Below are 15,256 nucleotides of genomic sequence, written 5' to 3' on the forward strand. Positions count from 1 at the left end.
TCGAAAAGTTCATAGTATTTTTATATGTTTAGCCAAATTAAAATGTCAAATGTTTAATTTAATTTTACTAAAAATAATACAAATTGATATTCTTAATTAATTACATATGATATTTATATATAATTAAATACTTTTATTATCTAATTTAACATATTTGTGAATACCTTGAAATATTCATACATCTAAAATAAGTTAAAAAAAATAATGGGCTAATACATTTGCAGCAACCGGGGAATAATCCGCTTGTTAGAAATTCTAAATTTGGATCCAAAAGCAACTTCTAACCCTTGTTTGGAAATCCATATTTTTACGTTTGGAGTGAAAATAACGTAGATTTCAATTTTAAAAATTTATTTCTATGGAATTGAATATAACTACATCAAATTTCACAAAAATAGGTAAAATTTCCAAATGCTAAACAAATCAACTTTTAATTACAAGGTAAAAAGCTAGAGTTTAAAAATAAAACACCACTTTTGATTTTACCTTACTCAATACCTTATAAAATCGAGCACCCTATAATTATCACCGGCTTTGATAACCCAAACCAAATGGGCACTTTGAAAGTAGAGTGAAATTGAATCACAAGTCTACCAAATGTAGACTTCTCTCAAACCATAAAGAGGACACGTCAAAACAGAGGCTTGATTGCAGGAGTGAAGCCAAGATATGTAATTAAGGGTAACAAGCTCTTATAAATCAAGAGGGCAAATGGTTAAAACAATAAAGGAAAAGGCCATAGTTCCTTGGTTTGTACCCTAGTATCTGAACCAAGAACAATGTCTTATATACATTTTGCTGACCATAAAAATACAAAAACGAATTTCCTGGACAGAGTATGAAATATCGTACCGTGCATTACTTTGCATTATTTTCTTAGCTCCTGAACTAGGACAGACTCGCTATTGGCCCCGAATGAAAATAGTTAAAAGTCATTCAGCATCAAGGGCAGCAATCTCATATTTGACTTCTTCTATATGTTCATTTATGGCAATAACAACATCTTGCACACCTCTAATTGCTTCCTTGAGAGCATTATCATACTCAGCATCAGCTTCTGCCTCTTCAGTTCCAGCAGCTTCAGTTATTTCATGGACATGAACACACTCATGCTCCAAGGGTTTTTTAAATCTGCAATTTTCATGGCTCACTAGACGTTCTGATGGGCGACCAGCCTTTTTCAAGACCTGAATTGTTGCTGTCTTTTGGAAGGACAAAGAAAATGCAATTGAATTTGTCAAGAAAAAGGAAACATTAAAGAAGAAATCAAGGAATTCCATAAAGTAAAAGGATTTCTTTACAAGCAAGATGGAGGAAAGAAAATTAATTAATCGCTTTAAAAAAAGTGTATGGTATCACTTCACTTATAAATACCCAATAATATTTCTCAAAAAAAAAAAAAAAAAAAAAAAAAAATCAACCCAATAATGCTTCACCCCTAAACTGGTTGAGGTTGATCATAAGAACTCTCTTTCTCTCTCTCTTGTACAAAAAAGAGAAGCAAACAAAACAAAAGTAAATAGCAAACACTTTTTATCTTTGTTGGATCAAGAAATGACTGAGCCTTTGCCATCTTGCTATGACTAACTGAAATTTTTTCCAGGCTTTTCTTAATAGACGAGCCATTTGTTTATAGGACCAAGGACTGAAGACTCAACTAAAATAAGTTAATGTACTACCTACTAATGCAGAAAGTGTCTCCCTAGTGAAAATTTCACAGAAATATATCGATGATCACTCCTAGTAGATTTCCTATTGGGGACTTGCATTGATAACTTCTTTTTTTCGTGGATCTACTTTTGTTTCACCCATTGCCTTGAAAAATCTTACCTCCATTATGTCAGAAATTGGAACATTCAAAAAACTGTCAGAATTGAGATGCCTCCTCTATCCCAAAATGAACTAATACTATGTTTGGTAAGCTGTAATATAACATAATATAATGTAATCAAAAGTATTTTCAGTATAGATGTACACTAGAGATGCCTTTGATTACATCACATAAGTTCCACTACGGTTTACCAAACATGGCCCAAGATTATTATTTGTTCACAACACAACTTACCAAATCAAGTCCCTAGGTCATCCCAGCCCTTGCTTGTATACTGCCTATGCTGCATAAGTTGTGTGGCAAGATGCCGTTTTCTGATTTTGCTAGAGCCCTTGCCCTTTCCTTATCATTGTTGTTGTCTTGGAGTTAGTTGACCGCATTTCAAATGACCAAATGATTACATGATTCATACAGCAAATTCCCCACGTTCATAGGGAGAATACCTCTTAATTCCTCAATGGCATTAGCAAGATCCTAAGCTTTCTGATGCAGGGCCTAAAGTCTAGAACTGCTCACGTTACTGTAGTATGTCACTGTTCACACCACAAACTAAGCTTTTGACGATGACAAAATAATAATAATAATAATAATACAATTGAGAATTCAGTTTTGGCAATCACAAACTCTTAGTTTATGCCTATATGGGCAATTATCAAAGGATGCAACCCTTCATTACAACTTACAACCATTGTGTTAAGTCTATTCACCCATGGCAGAAATTTAGTGTGAAATTGAAGAGATCTTGCAATCATCCAATATAAAGAGAGCATTTGGGTTGTGAATTTGAGCTTTTTTATGTTTAGCAAATAGATTCCCAATTCCCAAATTAATTAATAGTGTTGTAGTGAATAATCATCCAAGAGAAAGAACAAGTAATTCTAACCAAGAAAGATCTTTGATTTTGTTTCCAGGAGTGCTAGTAATAGGATGACAACATAAACACCTAGGACAATTGGATGAAATAAAATATTAAGCATGTTCTATGTTTACTTTTGAATTATATTTTTTAGTCATTTCAACACTCTACAAAAGATGTTGAGCCACAGAAACAATTTCTTTGCAAAAACAGGGGAGGGCTTTGGGCTACATAAGTCAAGTCTCCTCCGAACCCACAAAAGTGGCATGCTTAGTTCATGCTTTTAATCATTGGCTGAATGCATAATCCCCCCTCCCCCCCCCTCTTCAACTTTCAAGCTTTAACCATTTGTCATCCTAAACTTAACAAAGGACCTATTGTGCCGTTTAAGTTGCCAATTTTGTAATAATTAAACACCTGAAAAATCAAAAACAGATCCAGTTTGAGCGTGAAATACACGCACCAGCTAAAAAAACAATTTAATGTCTTTTATACATATTACAAAATTCCCTTCTGAAATACAAAAACTATTTAAACCATTATTAACATTTTTTTTTTTTTTTGAAGAACCATTATTAACACTAAAATCTATAGTGAATGAATATATTGAAAATTTCATGTTAAATTAAAATTAGAAGAAAAAAATTTTACCAAAAGAAATTATAAAAGGAAAAAAAAAAATAGAAAGAGCAACCTGCAAAATAAAGAACAAATAGAAAAATGCAAAAAATGAAGAAAAAAGCAAAAAGCAACCTGCAAAAATAATGAACAAATAGAAAAATGTCAAAAAAAAATTCAGAAAAATGAAAGAGCAACCTACAAAACACAAAATGCACGAAGAGGAATGAGAAAATCAAATACAGAATGTTGATTAATAAAAAAAAAAAATGCAAAACTGGAAAAGTGTAAAAAAGCTAAAAAAAATATATATATGTAAGATTGGAAAAAGTGTGAAAAACGCTATAAAAAATGACATGCAAAACTATAGAAAAAAGCAGAAAATGCAGAACAACACTAATTCAAGACTCAATTTAAGATTTGATTCATCAAATATTTAACAAAACAGAAAAGTTAAAACTCCTATAAAGCCAAATGAAAATCAATAGATAGTAATACAAAACCACAAAAATTCAAAAAAAAAAAAAAAAAAAAAAAAAAAAAGAAAAAAAGAAAAAACAGACACAATCCTTCACCATTAACGCTATGACAGAATTTATAACGAATTTGGACAAAAAAATAGAAACAGAAAAAAACGAGTAATTGAATCAATATACAACAAGAATAAAAAATAAATGCTTTTGCTCATCCGCAAATTAGAGAAAAATCATAGTTGAAATTACAAGAGAGGATTGTCAAGGATTGAAGAGAGAGATACAGTGAGAGGATTTCAATGAGAGAATAGAAAGGATGGTGATAGGTTATTTGAAGAAGAAAAGAAGGTTAAAAAGACCATAAAGGACATGCAATATTTGATTTTTTACTAGGTTATTGGCACAATTTTCTCTGTCTACGCACCCAAGAGAAATTGACTTCAAACTCTGATTTTAAGTGCTTAATTATTACAAATTGGCAACTTAAAGGGCACAATAGGTCCTTTGTTAAGTTTAGGATGACAAATGGTTAAAGCATGAAAGTTGAGAGGGGAAATTATGCATTCGGCCTTTAATCATTTCAAAATTTTTCTCCAATTTATGATTTTATAGATAAAATAATATAAAATCTTCATATAGTATATTTTATGTGAGAATCAGTAATATGAAACAGAAGAGCATAGAACAAATGTAAAGATTATACAAATGAACTACAACTTTGCCAGTCTGAATCCATAGTTGTTACCTGTCATATCAACATAAAGTGATTCAAGATATATGAAGCAATGTGATCATTAAGTTAATAGGCAACATCCTAAATACTTTTCATGTTCATTCACTAACATGATATAAGTAAACAATCTTGTGAAATTGTAAACAAAATTTCGAAGTGCTTAACTGGAACCATATCAAAATTTTAAAATCAATAAAATGTTTTATGTTATCTCATCTAACAAGTCTTTTAAGTGTCCTATATTTGTTGGATATCATAGTTTAACTCAAAGTTACAAGTTCTTAACATTTTGTTTTAAATGTCAAACCAAATATAGCAAGTAGGATTACTTATAGAGTTTTGTAATAATGCTTAGCGTTGCTGTGTGTGTGTGTGTGTGTATATTGAAATGTTAAATCAAGTCATATATTTTTTTTGTGTTCAAATGTTCCCCCCATCCATAGATTTATACAAATTATAATATATGCTACAACTTCAAACATTTAATTTTAGTCTCTCATTCCTGTTTCTCAGACTTCACTCCCATGAAATCCAATCACATTTTCAGCTCTTGCGAACACTAATCTCTCAAATGACTGTCCTTCAACTCATTCTCAATAGGTGTTAGATCATCTTGTATTGATCCAATTATTTCTTTTATCTTTCCTAAATGATCCCTATAATATTCATCCTCATCCTCATAAAACTAGAAAGACAAAATGAACTCTAGAATCAAACTAATCCTCCAAACAAGCACATAAAGGGGAGAACTAATGGATATCACTTCCATCTAATTAACTGACTGTGTAGACGGAGATGGACTTAAGGTGGAGGCAGTGGGGGCGGGTCTTTTACACTTTAGTTCAAAATTTTTTACATTTTAGAGACTATATACTTGCATTAATTTGAATTTATTCCACTAAATTTTACCTTTTGCCCCCACTGAATTAATACTTTTATATATTGCTCCCACTAACTAGATTTTTTAGATTCGTCCCTCTGTACATTATAGTCATAACTGTTGCAAGTACCTACCTGAAGTGAGCCAAACATCCTGGAAACTTGAAAGTTTTTAGCATCTTCTTTTGCTTGCAAAGGCTTATTTTTTCTGTCCAATAAACTTGCATTGGCAAACATTTCACACCATCCATCATTTTCTATCCTGCTATAATAGAAGTTCCTAATTGAGCTTGTCTAGGTTCTTAAAATTTGTTAGTATAAACCTAATTCATAGCATAATGCTAAACTTGCAATCCCAATTCCCTGCAATTTACAGTCAAACACTGAATTCAGCCACCCAGAAAATTTCTATCAATGGGACCATTTGCCATTAACCATTCTGTTAGTGGTGTTAGTCTTTATGCATTATGGATGTTAAAACTTTATCCTTATTCCTGAAGATGACATATATCCTTTTAACTATTGTAGATGATCACAAGAGAAAAGGATATGCAAGAAATTATAGCTCAACATAGTTAGTTTGCCTATTGCTTTTTCACTTTTTATATTCTCTATTTTGCTTCACAAAAATTAATTGGGAGAAAGCAAATGATATTAGCCTATTTATAATAAGAAAGTATACCTATTAATATTAAGAAAGCGAAGCTAATAAAATATGAATGATTGCAAGAAAAGTATCTAAAAAAATTTCGAAGGAGAAATAATTTGGTAGAGAAATAATTTGGTTTTCATAAAAGGTAACAAAAATTTTTCTTATCAACCAATTAGTACATTTGCTTCTGAAATAGCAATTAGGAAAAAGATAAGCCCAAGGTAAGGGAGTACCAAACAAAACTATTATAAAAAACCAGTGATTAAAGAAAGCATACAATTCAGAAAAATCATCAGGGTGGGATAAACGAGTAGAGAAACAAAAGTACCAGATCTAATTTCTGCTTTTCGTAGGTTTGAACAGCTCTAAGTAGCTGGGCAAGATCATGTCGGCTGAAATCTGGGTTTTGAAATAGAGACTCCATTTCAAGGACCTGAAACCAAGAACAATTAGTTAACAAAGAAAAATTATTAAATATAGAATTATGAGAAGTGGGAAAAAAACAAGATGAGAGATTACTTGTTTTGAGCAGTCATTGAACTCTACTGTGATCTCACTGCAAAGCTGTTGGTAAGCTAATTCCCCTCCTGAAACCATATATTCATCGAAGCCCCTGCCAAATTTATTTATTTCGATCGGAAAAAAAAAAAAGATTGATTCAATTTGTATTTACTTTCTAACATAAAACGATTGTTTTGAAAACAATAATTACCTTTTGAGTTTGGCATAAGCTTGGGCTCTACGCTCCTGAATGCCAAGGAATCTGCGAAGGAGAAAGAGGGTTTGATTTTGGAAGGATTTGGTGTTATTTTGTTGTTGGATTTCCAATTCCATTGGCTCTGTTACTCTCACCTTCTTCTCGAAATCTTCCATCATCATCTTCTCCAGTTTTCTTCCGTTTTATTGCAGTTTATCTGCAACAGCGGTACTGAGATCTCCTTCAAACATTTGCTAAATTATACTTGCCATATTACCATTTCAATCCTTCAAATTTTAAGAGAATTTATGCCCCGAGCCTAAGGCCCGTACCTAAGCCCTGTTTCCACGAAGGAAAAAAAAAAAGGAAATTATTTCAAAAAAATAAAATAAAAGTGTTATTTTTTTATTTAAGAAAAGTGAGGGAAGGTATGGAATTTTCTTTAATTTTTTTTTTCAAATTGGAGGCAAAATAAAAAGAAGTATAACAATGAATTAGTCAAGAAAAAATAATTCTATTTTCCTCTTACATTCAAACACAATAATAATAATAATAATTTTTTAAAATTTTCTTTTACTCTTATTTTTCATATTTTTTTGCTTCCTTATATTTTCTGCCTTTAATTCAAATATAACTGTAGATGCTTAAATTTTGTCCCGACATACAGACTTAGTGATGATAATTTTTTTGACATAAAATGAGTTTTAGACATCCGATAAACTTGATTCTCGAACCAGTAATCCAATTTTAAGATAAGTGAGTCATCGAACCATTCTTTCGTTTTCGAATTTCCAAGGGTTTCCCATTAAAATAGGGTCTGGGAATCATCACGGGTGCGCTTGCGACACTTCCCAGTGCAATGCCTCGTTTTGCATGTCACCCAAACCGATTTCGCAAAAATCAAATCTAACTCGTTTCGGGACCCATCAATGGCCCGTGCACCTGGGCCCCAAAATTAAGGTCCCCTAGTCTCAATTTGCCTATAAATAGACCATGTGTTTAAAGGATTAGGAGTTGGATTTTTTATTCTATGGGAAAACTATTACAATTTTAATATTTAATCTACAACAAGTTTTATAGCCTTAAAACTAAGTGAGTAATCAATTTTATACAAAATATCCCTTAGATTTCGTGATCAATCTCCAAGAAACACTCATCTTAATATATCTCTTAGATTTCGTGATCAATCTCCAAGAAACACTCATCTTAATCTCTGAATCTCGGATTATTCATCAAGGTTCAAAGCTCTTTGGGTGTTCTTGAACATTTGCCGTCAATCTTTGAGATTTCTTCAAAACAAGGTAACATTTAAGAGTCCTTTCACTTTGCTTCATCTTTTTCTTCTTTTCTGGTGATTAAAATCACTTAGTCTATTTTGGTTGTGAGGGAAACCGTGATCAACCAAATAGCCTTGGTTCGTGTAAAAAGTGGCACATGTCACAAACTAATGGTGCATGCCACTTCCTTGATGGCCAAACAGCTTGTTTGCTCATTTTTTGGGCTCTGGTATGGGAAACCCAGCACGCTAAAGAGAAATGGCGCACGCCATTATGTGCGGTGTATGTGGTTTCAATTCAGAGACTCGAATTCTAATTTTTAAATGTTTAAATCCAATTCTTTAGGTCCTTTTGGGTCTAACACTAAGCATCAATGCTTTAATTGTGTTTTAAATTCATTTTGGACCTTAATACTCAATAATAAATAAGTTTTAAGTAGTGATGGTCACATTTGTTCATCATTTATGATGAACATCAAATTCTTGAACTCAATATCTTGTTTTAATCTAATTCTAATTGCCATTTACATTATTACAATTTAAATTCCTACAATTTAAATGCTATGCACCTTTAATCTTTTATTTATTTATGTTTCAGCTAACATCTAACCTTCGATTTTGATTATACTCTATTAAATTCTTATGTTTGTTCATTTACTTTTCATATTTTCATTCCATTAATTTTCATTGCTATGATTTTGTGGCTTTGATTATGATTGGTTATTTTTTATGTATGATTTATTTCATTTATTATGTTATTATTATATATGGGCCATGTAAATAGTTCATAATGAACTCTATATTACTGCTGGGGTTTGGGCTATTAATGAGGTTATTGGTTAGAATATATTCTAGGTTCATGGATTTTAATTCTTTTCTCCTCCCTCTTTTTATGTATGGTCTTAGTTTTATGCTTTGATAATTAGATTGATTGATTATAATGCTTATGAATGTCATGTTTTATAAAAGTGCATTAAAACATTTTTAGCATTTCAATTAGAGTCAATTTTATTACTTTGTTGTGAATAATCAGACAAACAATGGAGGCCAGTCTAAAGATCGGGCGATCCTAGTGCCTAACACCTTTCCGAAGTCGTACCCAACTTCCTTACCTAAACTTTGATTAAAATCGAGTCGATCATTTTCAAAGAAGTGATCGGTTCAATATTTTTCCCTAAAAGAGGGTGGCGACCCCCCAAAAATGCTCTTTCTAATATAAGGGTTTTTCTTAAAAATCCTTTTCATCAAAATAATGTCGCCTCTTTAAAGATGAAACATGTTTAATAAAAAGAAAATCATTTTTGTAAATTGAAATAAATCTAAGCATGTTCCTATGTCCCGATGCATCTTCAATGACCTAATGCATAAAAATATCCTCAATGTTTGCACTTTTAATCTTGTGGCACCCAACACTTTCAAAAAGTCTTATCATGTGCCTAACGTTCCTTATTTTGTAATTAAGATGCCACTTGCTAAGCTGAAATTAACTTGTGAAAACCAAATGCTCTAACGTGTCAATATGTTTGACATATGGCCTAGCCGTTATGCTACGCTGTGTTCACATCAGAGACTGAAAAATATTTTCCCTCCCATTTAAGCAAAGAATGCAGATAATTTAGCTCCAAACTAGCCATTTCCCTTCGAATTCTTTGTCCACTTGAATAGAGCAACTAAGGCATTTACATTTTAGGGTTTTAGTTATAGGGAAGAATAGCAGAAGCACAATTTGGCCATATGAAACTAACATAATTTTAATCTACCTTACAAACCCTAATGATTGCATTAAATAAGTTTTTTCTTGCACTTTCTTTTTAATCTAAATGAATGCAAACATTGAGTACAATGTTGAAAAATGAAGGGTTTTTGGTTATTATCCTTGTAAAGTATGAATTTTCTATGAACAAGGAAGTCGGGATTTGTCGTTTATAGTAACATAATGAGCTCTTTTATGGTTTTTTTTTTAAATTTTATTGAAACTATTGAAGGATTTTGGGGATAACGTCAAAACACTATAGTCAGTCAAGCATCTCTTGCTAATTTGTCTCTTGCTTTATTATTATGTTAATGGGGCTTTACAGGATTGTTGATAAAATCATCACCTTGTGTTGGTTTCATCAAAGGCATTTTGAATTTGATGGTGCTACCCATCATGTAGGGAAGAAATCACTATTGAAGAGGGTGTGGACCCAGATTTGGGGTACCATAATAGTATAAGACTACACAATAGGGGTGGCTACGGTTCCAGAACCGAACCGAAAAGGTCTGGTTCCGGTTCCGGTTTGGAACCGAACGGTTCCGGTTCTGGTACGGTGACAAAACCGACGGTTCCGATCGGTTTTCCAGCGAATCGCATAATTTTAAATTTTAAATTTTGAAGAGCTCTTTTATGGTTTTTTTTTTAAAAAAATTTTATTGAAACTATTGAAGGATTTTGGGGATAACGTCAAAACACTATAGTCAGTCAAGCATCTCTTGCTAATTTGTCTCTTGCTTTATTATTATGTTAATGGGGCTTTATAGGATTGTTGATAAAATCATCACCTTGTGTTGGTTTCATCAAAGGCATTTTGAATTTGATGGTGCTACCCATCATGTAGGGAAGAAATCACTATTGAAGAGGGTGTGGACCCGGATTTGGGGTACCATAACAGTATAAGACTACACAGTAGGGGTGGCTACGGTTCCGGAACCGAACCGAAAAGGTTTGGTTCCGGTTCCAGTTTGGAACCGTACGGTTCCGGTTCTGGTTGCGGTTCCGGTACCGTGACAAAACCGACGGTTCCGATCGGTTTTCCAGCGAATCGCATAATTTTAAATTTTAAATTTTGAAGACCGGTTTTCAAATTTTAATAAATTTGTGAAAGTTATTTGTAAAAAAAATACACCTAAAAAATTAAAAAATTCTTCAATTAAATTTATTTTTTTAAAGACTTGAACATAATTATTTTTTTAAAAAAAATTCTTCAACTGAATTTATTTTTTGTTTAAAAAAGTTTGAACATAATTTAAAAAAAAAAAAGGGCTTGAACTTCTTTTTTTAAAAAAAAAAAAAAATTAAGTTGCCTACGTATCTGAAACGCCCTGAATTTTTATTTTCGAAACTTTTGAATTTTTATTAAATCAAAAATCGCAAATTTTGGCCGCGTGGGCTGCAATTGTAACACAGTCCCAATTCGAGCCCAAATTTTCGAATTAGGCCTAAGCCCAAAATAGTTCATTTGGAAATTTTCGGTTTGAGAACAGTTAAAAATTTTCGAGAAATAACATGAAACACCAGCGATTAATCTATTATAAATATATATAAATTAACTATTCTAAATTTAAAATCATTACTATTAATACTTTTATTATTATTAAGTAAATGGAGGAAAGGTTACAGAACCTAATAAAAATAATTAAAATAAATCGAACCGGACCTGGGAATTTAATCGATTTATCGAAAACCACACGAATAATAGTAAAACCGAGTGAAAAACTCAAAAACCAAACAAAAAGAGACCAAATCACTAATCAAACCGAACCGGTTCGAATCGAACCGGAATGGCCCAGCCCACTTTCCTTCCTTCCTTTTCTTTTTCTTTCTTTTCTCTCCTTCCTTTCTCTTCTTCTTCTTCCTCGCGCGACAGCACCCTCTCCTTTGCTCCACTGCGTTCTCCGTCGACGGGCCACGGAATCCGGCAACCAAGCCCTTTATCTTCATCTTCTCGACGAGAGGAGCTCACTGGTGGTCTTGTTTCGTTGAATGGAGGTCGAGATCGAAGGAGGCAGCAACTCAGCGTCGCGCGTTGAAGATCCGGCGATCCACGCCGTTTGCGACGGCTGCAGCTTGAAGGAACAGCGTCGATCGACTCCTCTCCTCCCCATGAACATTTTCCCTCCACCAATGTGTGATTTTGCTTGAATTTTGAGGAACCACCATGGACGGCGGCTTGAAGGTGGCTGTGGAGTTCGATCCGGCCAAACGAGCCACTGGCTCAATAAATTGATAGCAGATTTGGATTCCTCACAAAAAATTGGAGTCGGGTGATGGTGACCTTGCAATTTTCTGGGCGGTTTAACTTTTCCGGCCACCGTGCATGGCGGCGTCGGCGGCGGTTCGGTGACCGGCCGGCGACACTCCGGTGAGGCCTCGATAGACAGAATTTTCTTCCCTTCACGTTGATCCCGGAATCGTCGCCCGATTCTCAATTGGTATGCTCTAAGACTAAACTCTCAATTTTTATACATATAAAAAAAGAATTAATTGATTAATGAATTTAATTGAGTAATTAAATAGATTAAGTTGAATAATAAGAAATTAGGTATAGAAATAGCTTAAAAATTTATAGAACGTTTATAGTCCTTTGTAAATAGATTAGATTGGTTAGTATGTGGTAATTCCGATAGCGAATATGATCAGATAACTGGTTTAGGTTCTTTAGAATAACGTAATAGCAAATTGGTTTAGAACATTGACAAATAAATTACATGCGCTAGAATTATAATTAGGAGGTTTAATAATGAGATGATAATTCCTAGCTAATATTTATGTAAGTCAATTTAGGAATTTTAATAAATATTGTTAGGAGAAGTTATAATTTAAAGTAAATAGTTATAGGGGCAATTAACAATATTATTGAATTACGCTTAGAGGTTAATATAAATGGTTAATTAGTTGATTTGGAATTATTAAGTGTGTATATGTAAGTGTGATGGATGATATCTGTAGCTTGAAGCTGATTGGCTGTCTGAGATGATTGATCGAATGATTGAAAAATAAAATTATGGCGGACGGGATGAGTTGACTTAAATTGCCCGATGGATGGGCTGTGTGTATTGATTGATAAATATATAATATTATTGTGATATTTAAACAGGTAGATAGTCTTATTTTTAGGGGAGATGCTGCCGAAATTTTGATAGAAATTAGACTAAATTTTAATTAACAACATAATTAATAAGTTTATTTAGATTAGTTCTATAAATTGGTACTTAATAAATATAGTGCTCTGATTGTTTATAATCTTTATTATTCATTTAACTATTTACATATTCATTTATTTATTTTATTATTGTTGTTAATTGCTAATACTATTTATTTATTTATTTATTTGCATTGATTTTGGATGTTTAATTGTGCATTGCATTACGATGTCTAATTGAATAATATGTCTGAATTTGAATGCAATGTTTGATTTATTGTGTTGTGATATTGCTGTGCTTTGTTTGTGTGGAATTGGGATGAAGTGGGTCACCATGGGTTTGTGAGACTGTTTCTGTTATACGGATCCTGATTCTGATTTCTGTTATATGGATCCTGATTCTGTTTCTGTTAGCCGGGTAAATAGGAGATCGGCGCCCCCGTGTGCACCTACTGTTACCGTTACTGTTAACCACAGGTTGGCTTCTTTATTGGGCGCACCGGATAATCTAGATTTGATCGCAGCCCGCAGGGTGGCCTCCTGTTGTGAGCGCCTGATGATCTAGATTTGATGGAGACGACCGGGTTGCCTCCTGTTGGTATGGAAAAGAAGAGAGAGAATGGAAAGAAAAATGAGAGGGCTGGTCAAGTGAGGATTAGACCGGTCGGCCAGTATGGGGGATCGGCTCCCTGGTGCACATGTGAGAGGATAAGCCATGCGGGAGGACGGCTCATCGGGGGTTCGGTGACTCCACTGACTAATTTCCACGTGATGTGATTATATGAAGATGTTAATAATTGTGAGTGCTGGTGATATGCCATTTGTGTGACTGGCTGTGTGAGCATATACCTAGTCGGATGACTAGGTTGATATATTTATACAATGATGTGAATGCTTGTGTTGTGCAATAATTATTATTCATTAATAAACTCACATCTCTTTTGTTTAAATCTTTCAGGAAGTAGCATTTTCTAAATCCCAGCTATAACTCTGCTCTTCACTATAAAAAAAAAAAAAGAGAAATTCGCTAATTTTCGTATTGATCAATTAAATAGATAAATGTTCGAAGACTTATATGTATACATCCGTCAATGAACTCCGCAGTTATAGAATTTGTATACTTTTAAGTTCTGTATTATTATAGATGGAATAATTCTGTGAGCCTGTTTTATTAAATATAGTGAAATTTGTAAATGTTTAAAATTATAATGAGATAGCAAATTTGTAGTGTTTCAGGCTTACTACGGGCCTCGGGGGCCTTAAGCTTACCTGGGCCCTAGTGCCGGTCCGGCCCATGGAAATGGGTCGTGACAAAGTTGGTATCAGAGCTTAGGTTAGAAATTTTAGGACACAACTGCGGAGCATAGGAAATTTCTTTATGTTGGGATCGGCCGTAACCAACATAAGGGAGGAAACCTTGTGATTTTCCTCTCTAGGGATGGTGGACGCACTAGACCCTATGAGGTGGGAAAACCCACACCTATTGTGTAAAAATCGATAAACGATAGAAGAACTAATTGAGGATTAGAGTGAAAGTAATGGATAGTAGGATGAACCCATCACAATACCTGTAGGGGCTAAAGCAATTATCAACCCTTAAGCTAGGGAATAGAGTAATACCTGATGGTAGTGGATTGGCCTGATCACCCAGTACACTACTTTTCATGTGAGCTCTATTCCTACAGTGAATAGGATAGTGTAGAGGATAAATAGTTTTTTTTCATTTGAATGGCGAATTGATGAACTTTGGGTGATTAGGAATCGGCATTTTAGTATTCAGCTCAGCTACTGAATTTCTTTAGAATATATTCAAAAGATAATCTTTTTAATTGTTTTATTTACTTGATATTTGATATTTAAAATTTAAAACTTCATTTTTATTTTGAATTCAAATTGTGTTATGATAAATAATTTGAAATTGATTATTTATATAGAAAATTATTTTTGAAAGTTGTCTATTTATATCACGGGGCCAATTGGATTAGATCATAAAATGAAATGATTGCGAGGATAATAAAATTTTAAAGATGATTTGGAAAAGAAGAATAAGACAAACGGTGATGATGATAGTAAGTAAGTAGACACTTAGTAGCTAAGTAAGAACGTAAACATTAGAAAGGTTTGAGGAGACAATTTTAGTTTAGAAGCTAGATTGCAACCAGAGTTAGAGTGTAGGACTGTTTAATGTAATAAATGGGAGAAATAACATTAGAAATGGACTGGAATGATTTAAGGGTATAGAAATGATATATGTAATGAGTTGTAATATACACATGAGGAGTATTTGTGAGGAATTCATGAATACCTTATTAGACTTTGATAAGGAAAAAGATTGGTTGA

The 15,256-nt window shown here is 33.1% G+C and overlaps 1 protein-coding gene across 1 annotated transcript; it reads right to left on the reverse strand.

Moving 5' to 3' along the window:
- Positions 1 to 670: 670 nt before the first annotated feature.
- Positions 671 to 7,024, reverse strand: LOC105631104 (DNA repair REX1-B protein). The gene is made up of 4 exons (XM_089723126.1): positions 6,755 to 7,024; positions 6,562 to 6,655; positions 6,371 to 6,475; positions 671 to 1,202 (listed from the first exon to the last, which is right to left on the reverse strand). The coding sequence occupies exons 1-4, from the start codon at positions 6,919 to 6,921 to the stop codon at positions 933 to 935; spliced, it is 636 nt and encodes a 211-aa protein (XP_089579252.1). The 5' UTR covers positions 6,922 to 7,024; the 3' UTR covers positions 671 to 932.
- Positions 7,025 to 15,256: the final 8,232 nt, after the last annotated feature.

This window comes from Jatropha curcas, chromosome 6, assembly GCF_041381405.1.
Source record: "Jatropha curcas cultivar XTBG-Jc1 chromosome 6, XTBG_Jcur_1.0, whole genome shotgun sequence".
NCBI classification, from domain to species: domain Eukaryota; kingdom Viridiplantae; phylum Streptophyta; class Magnoliopsida; order Malpighiales; family Euphorbiaceae; genus Jatropha; species Jatropha curcas.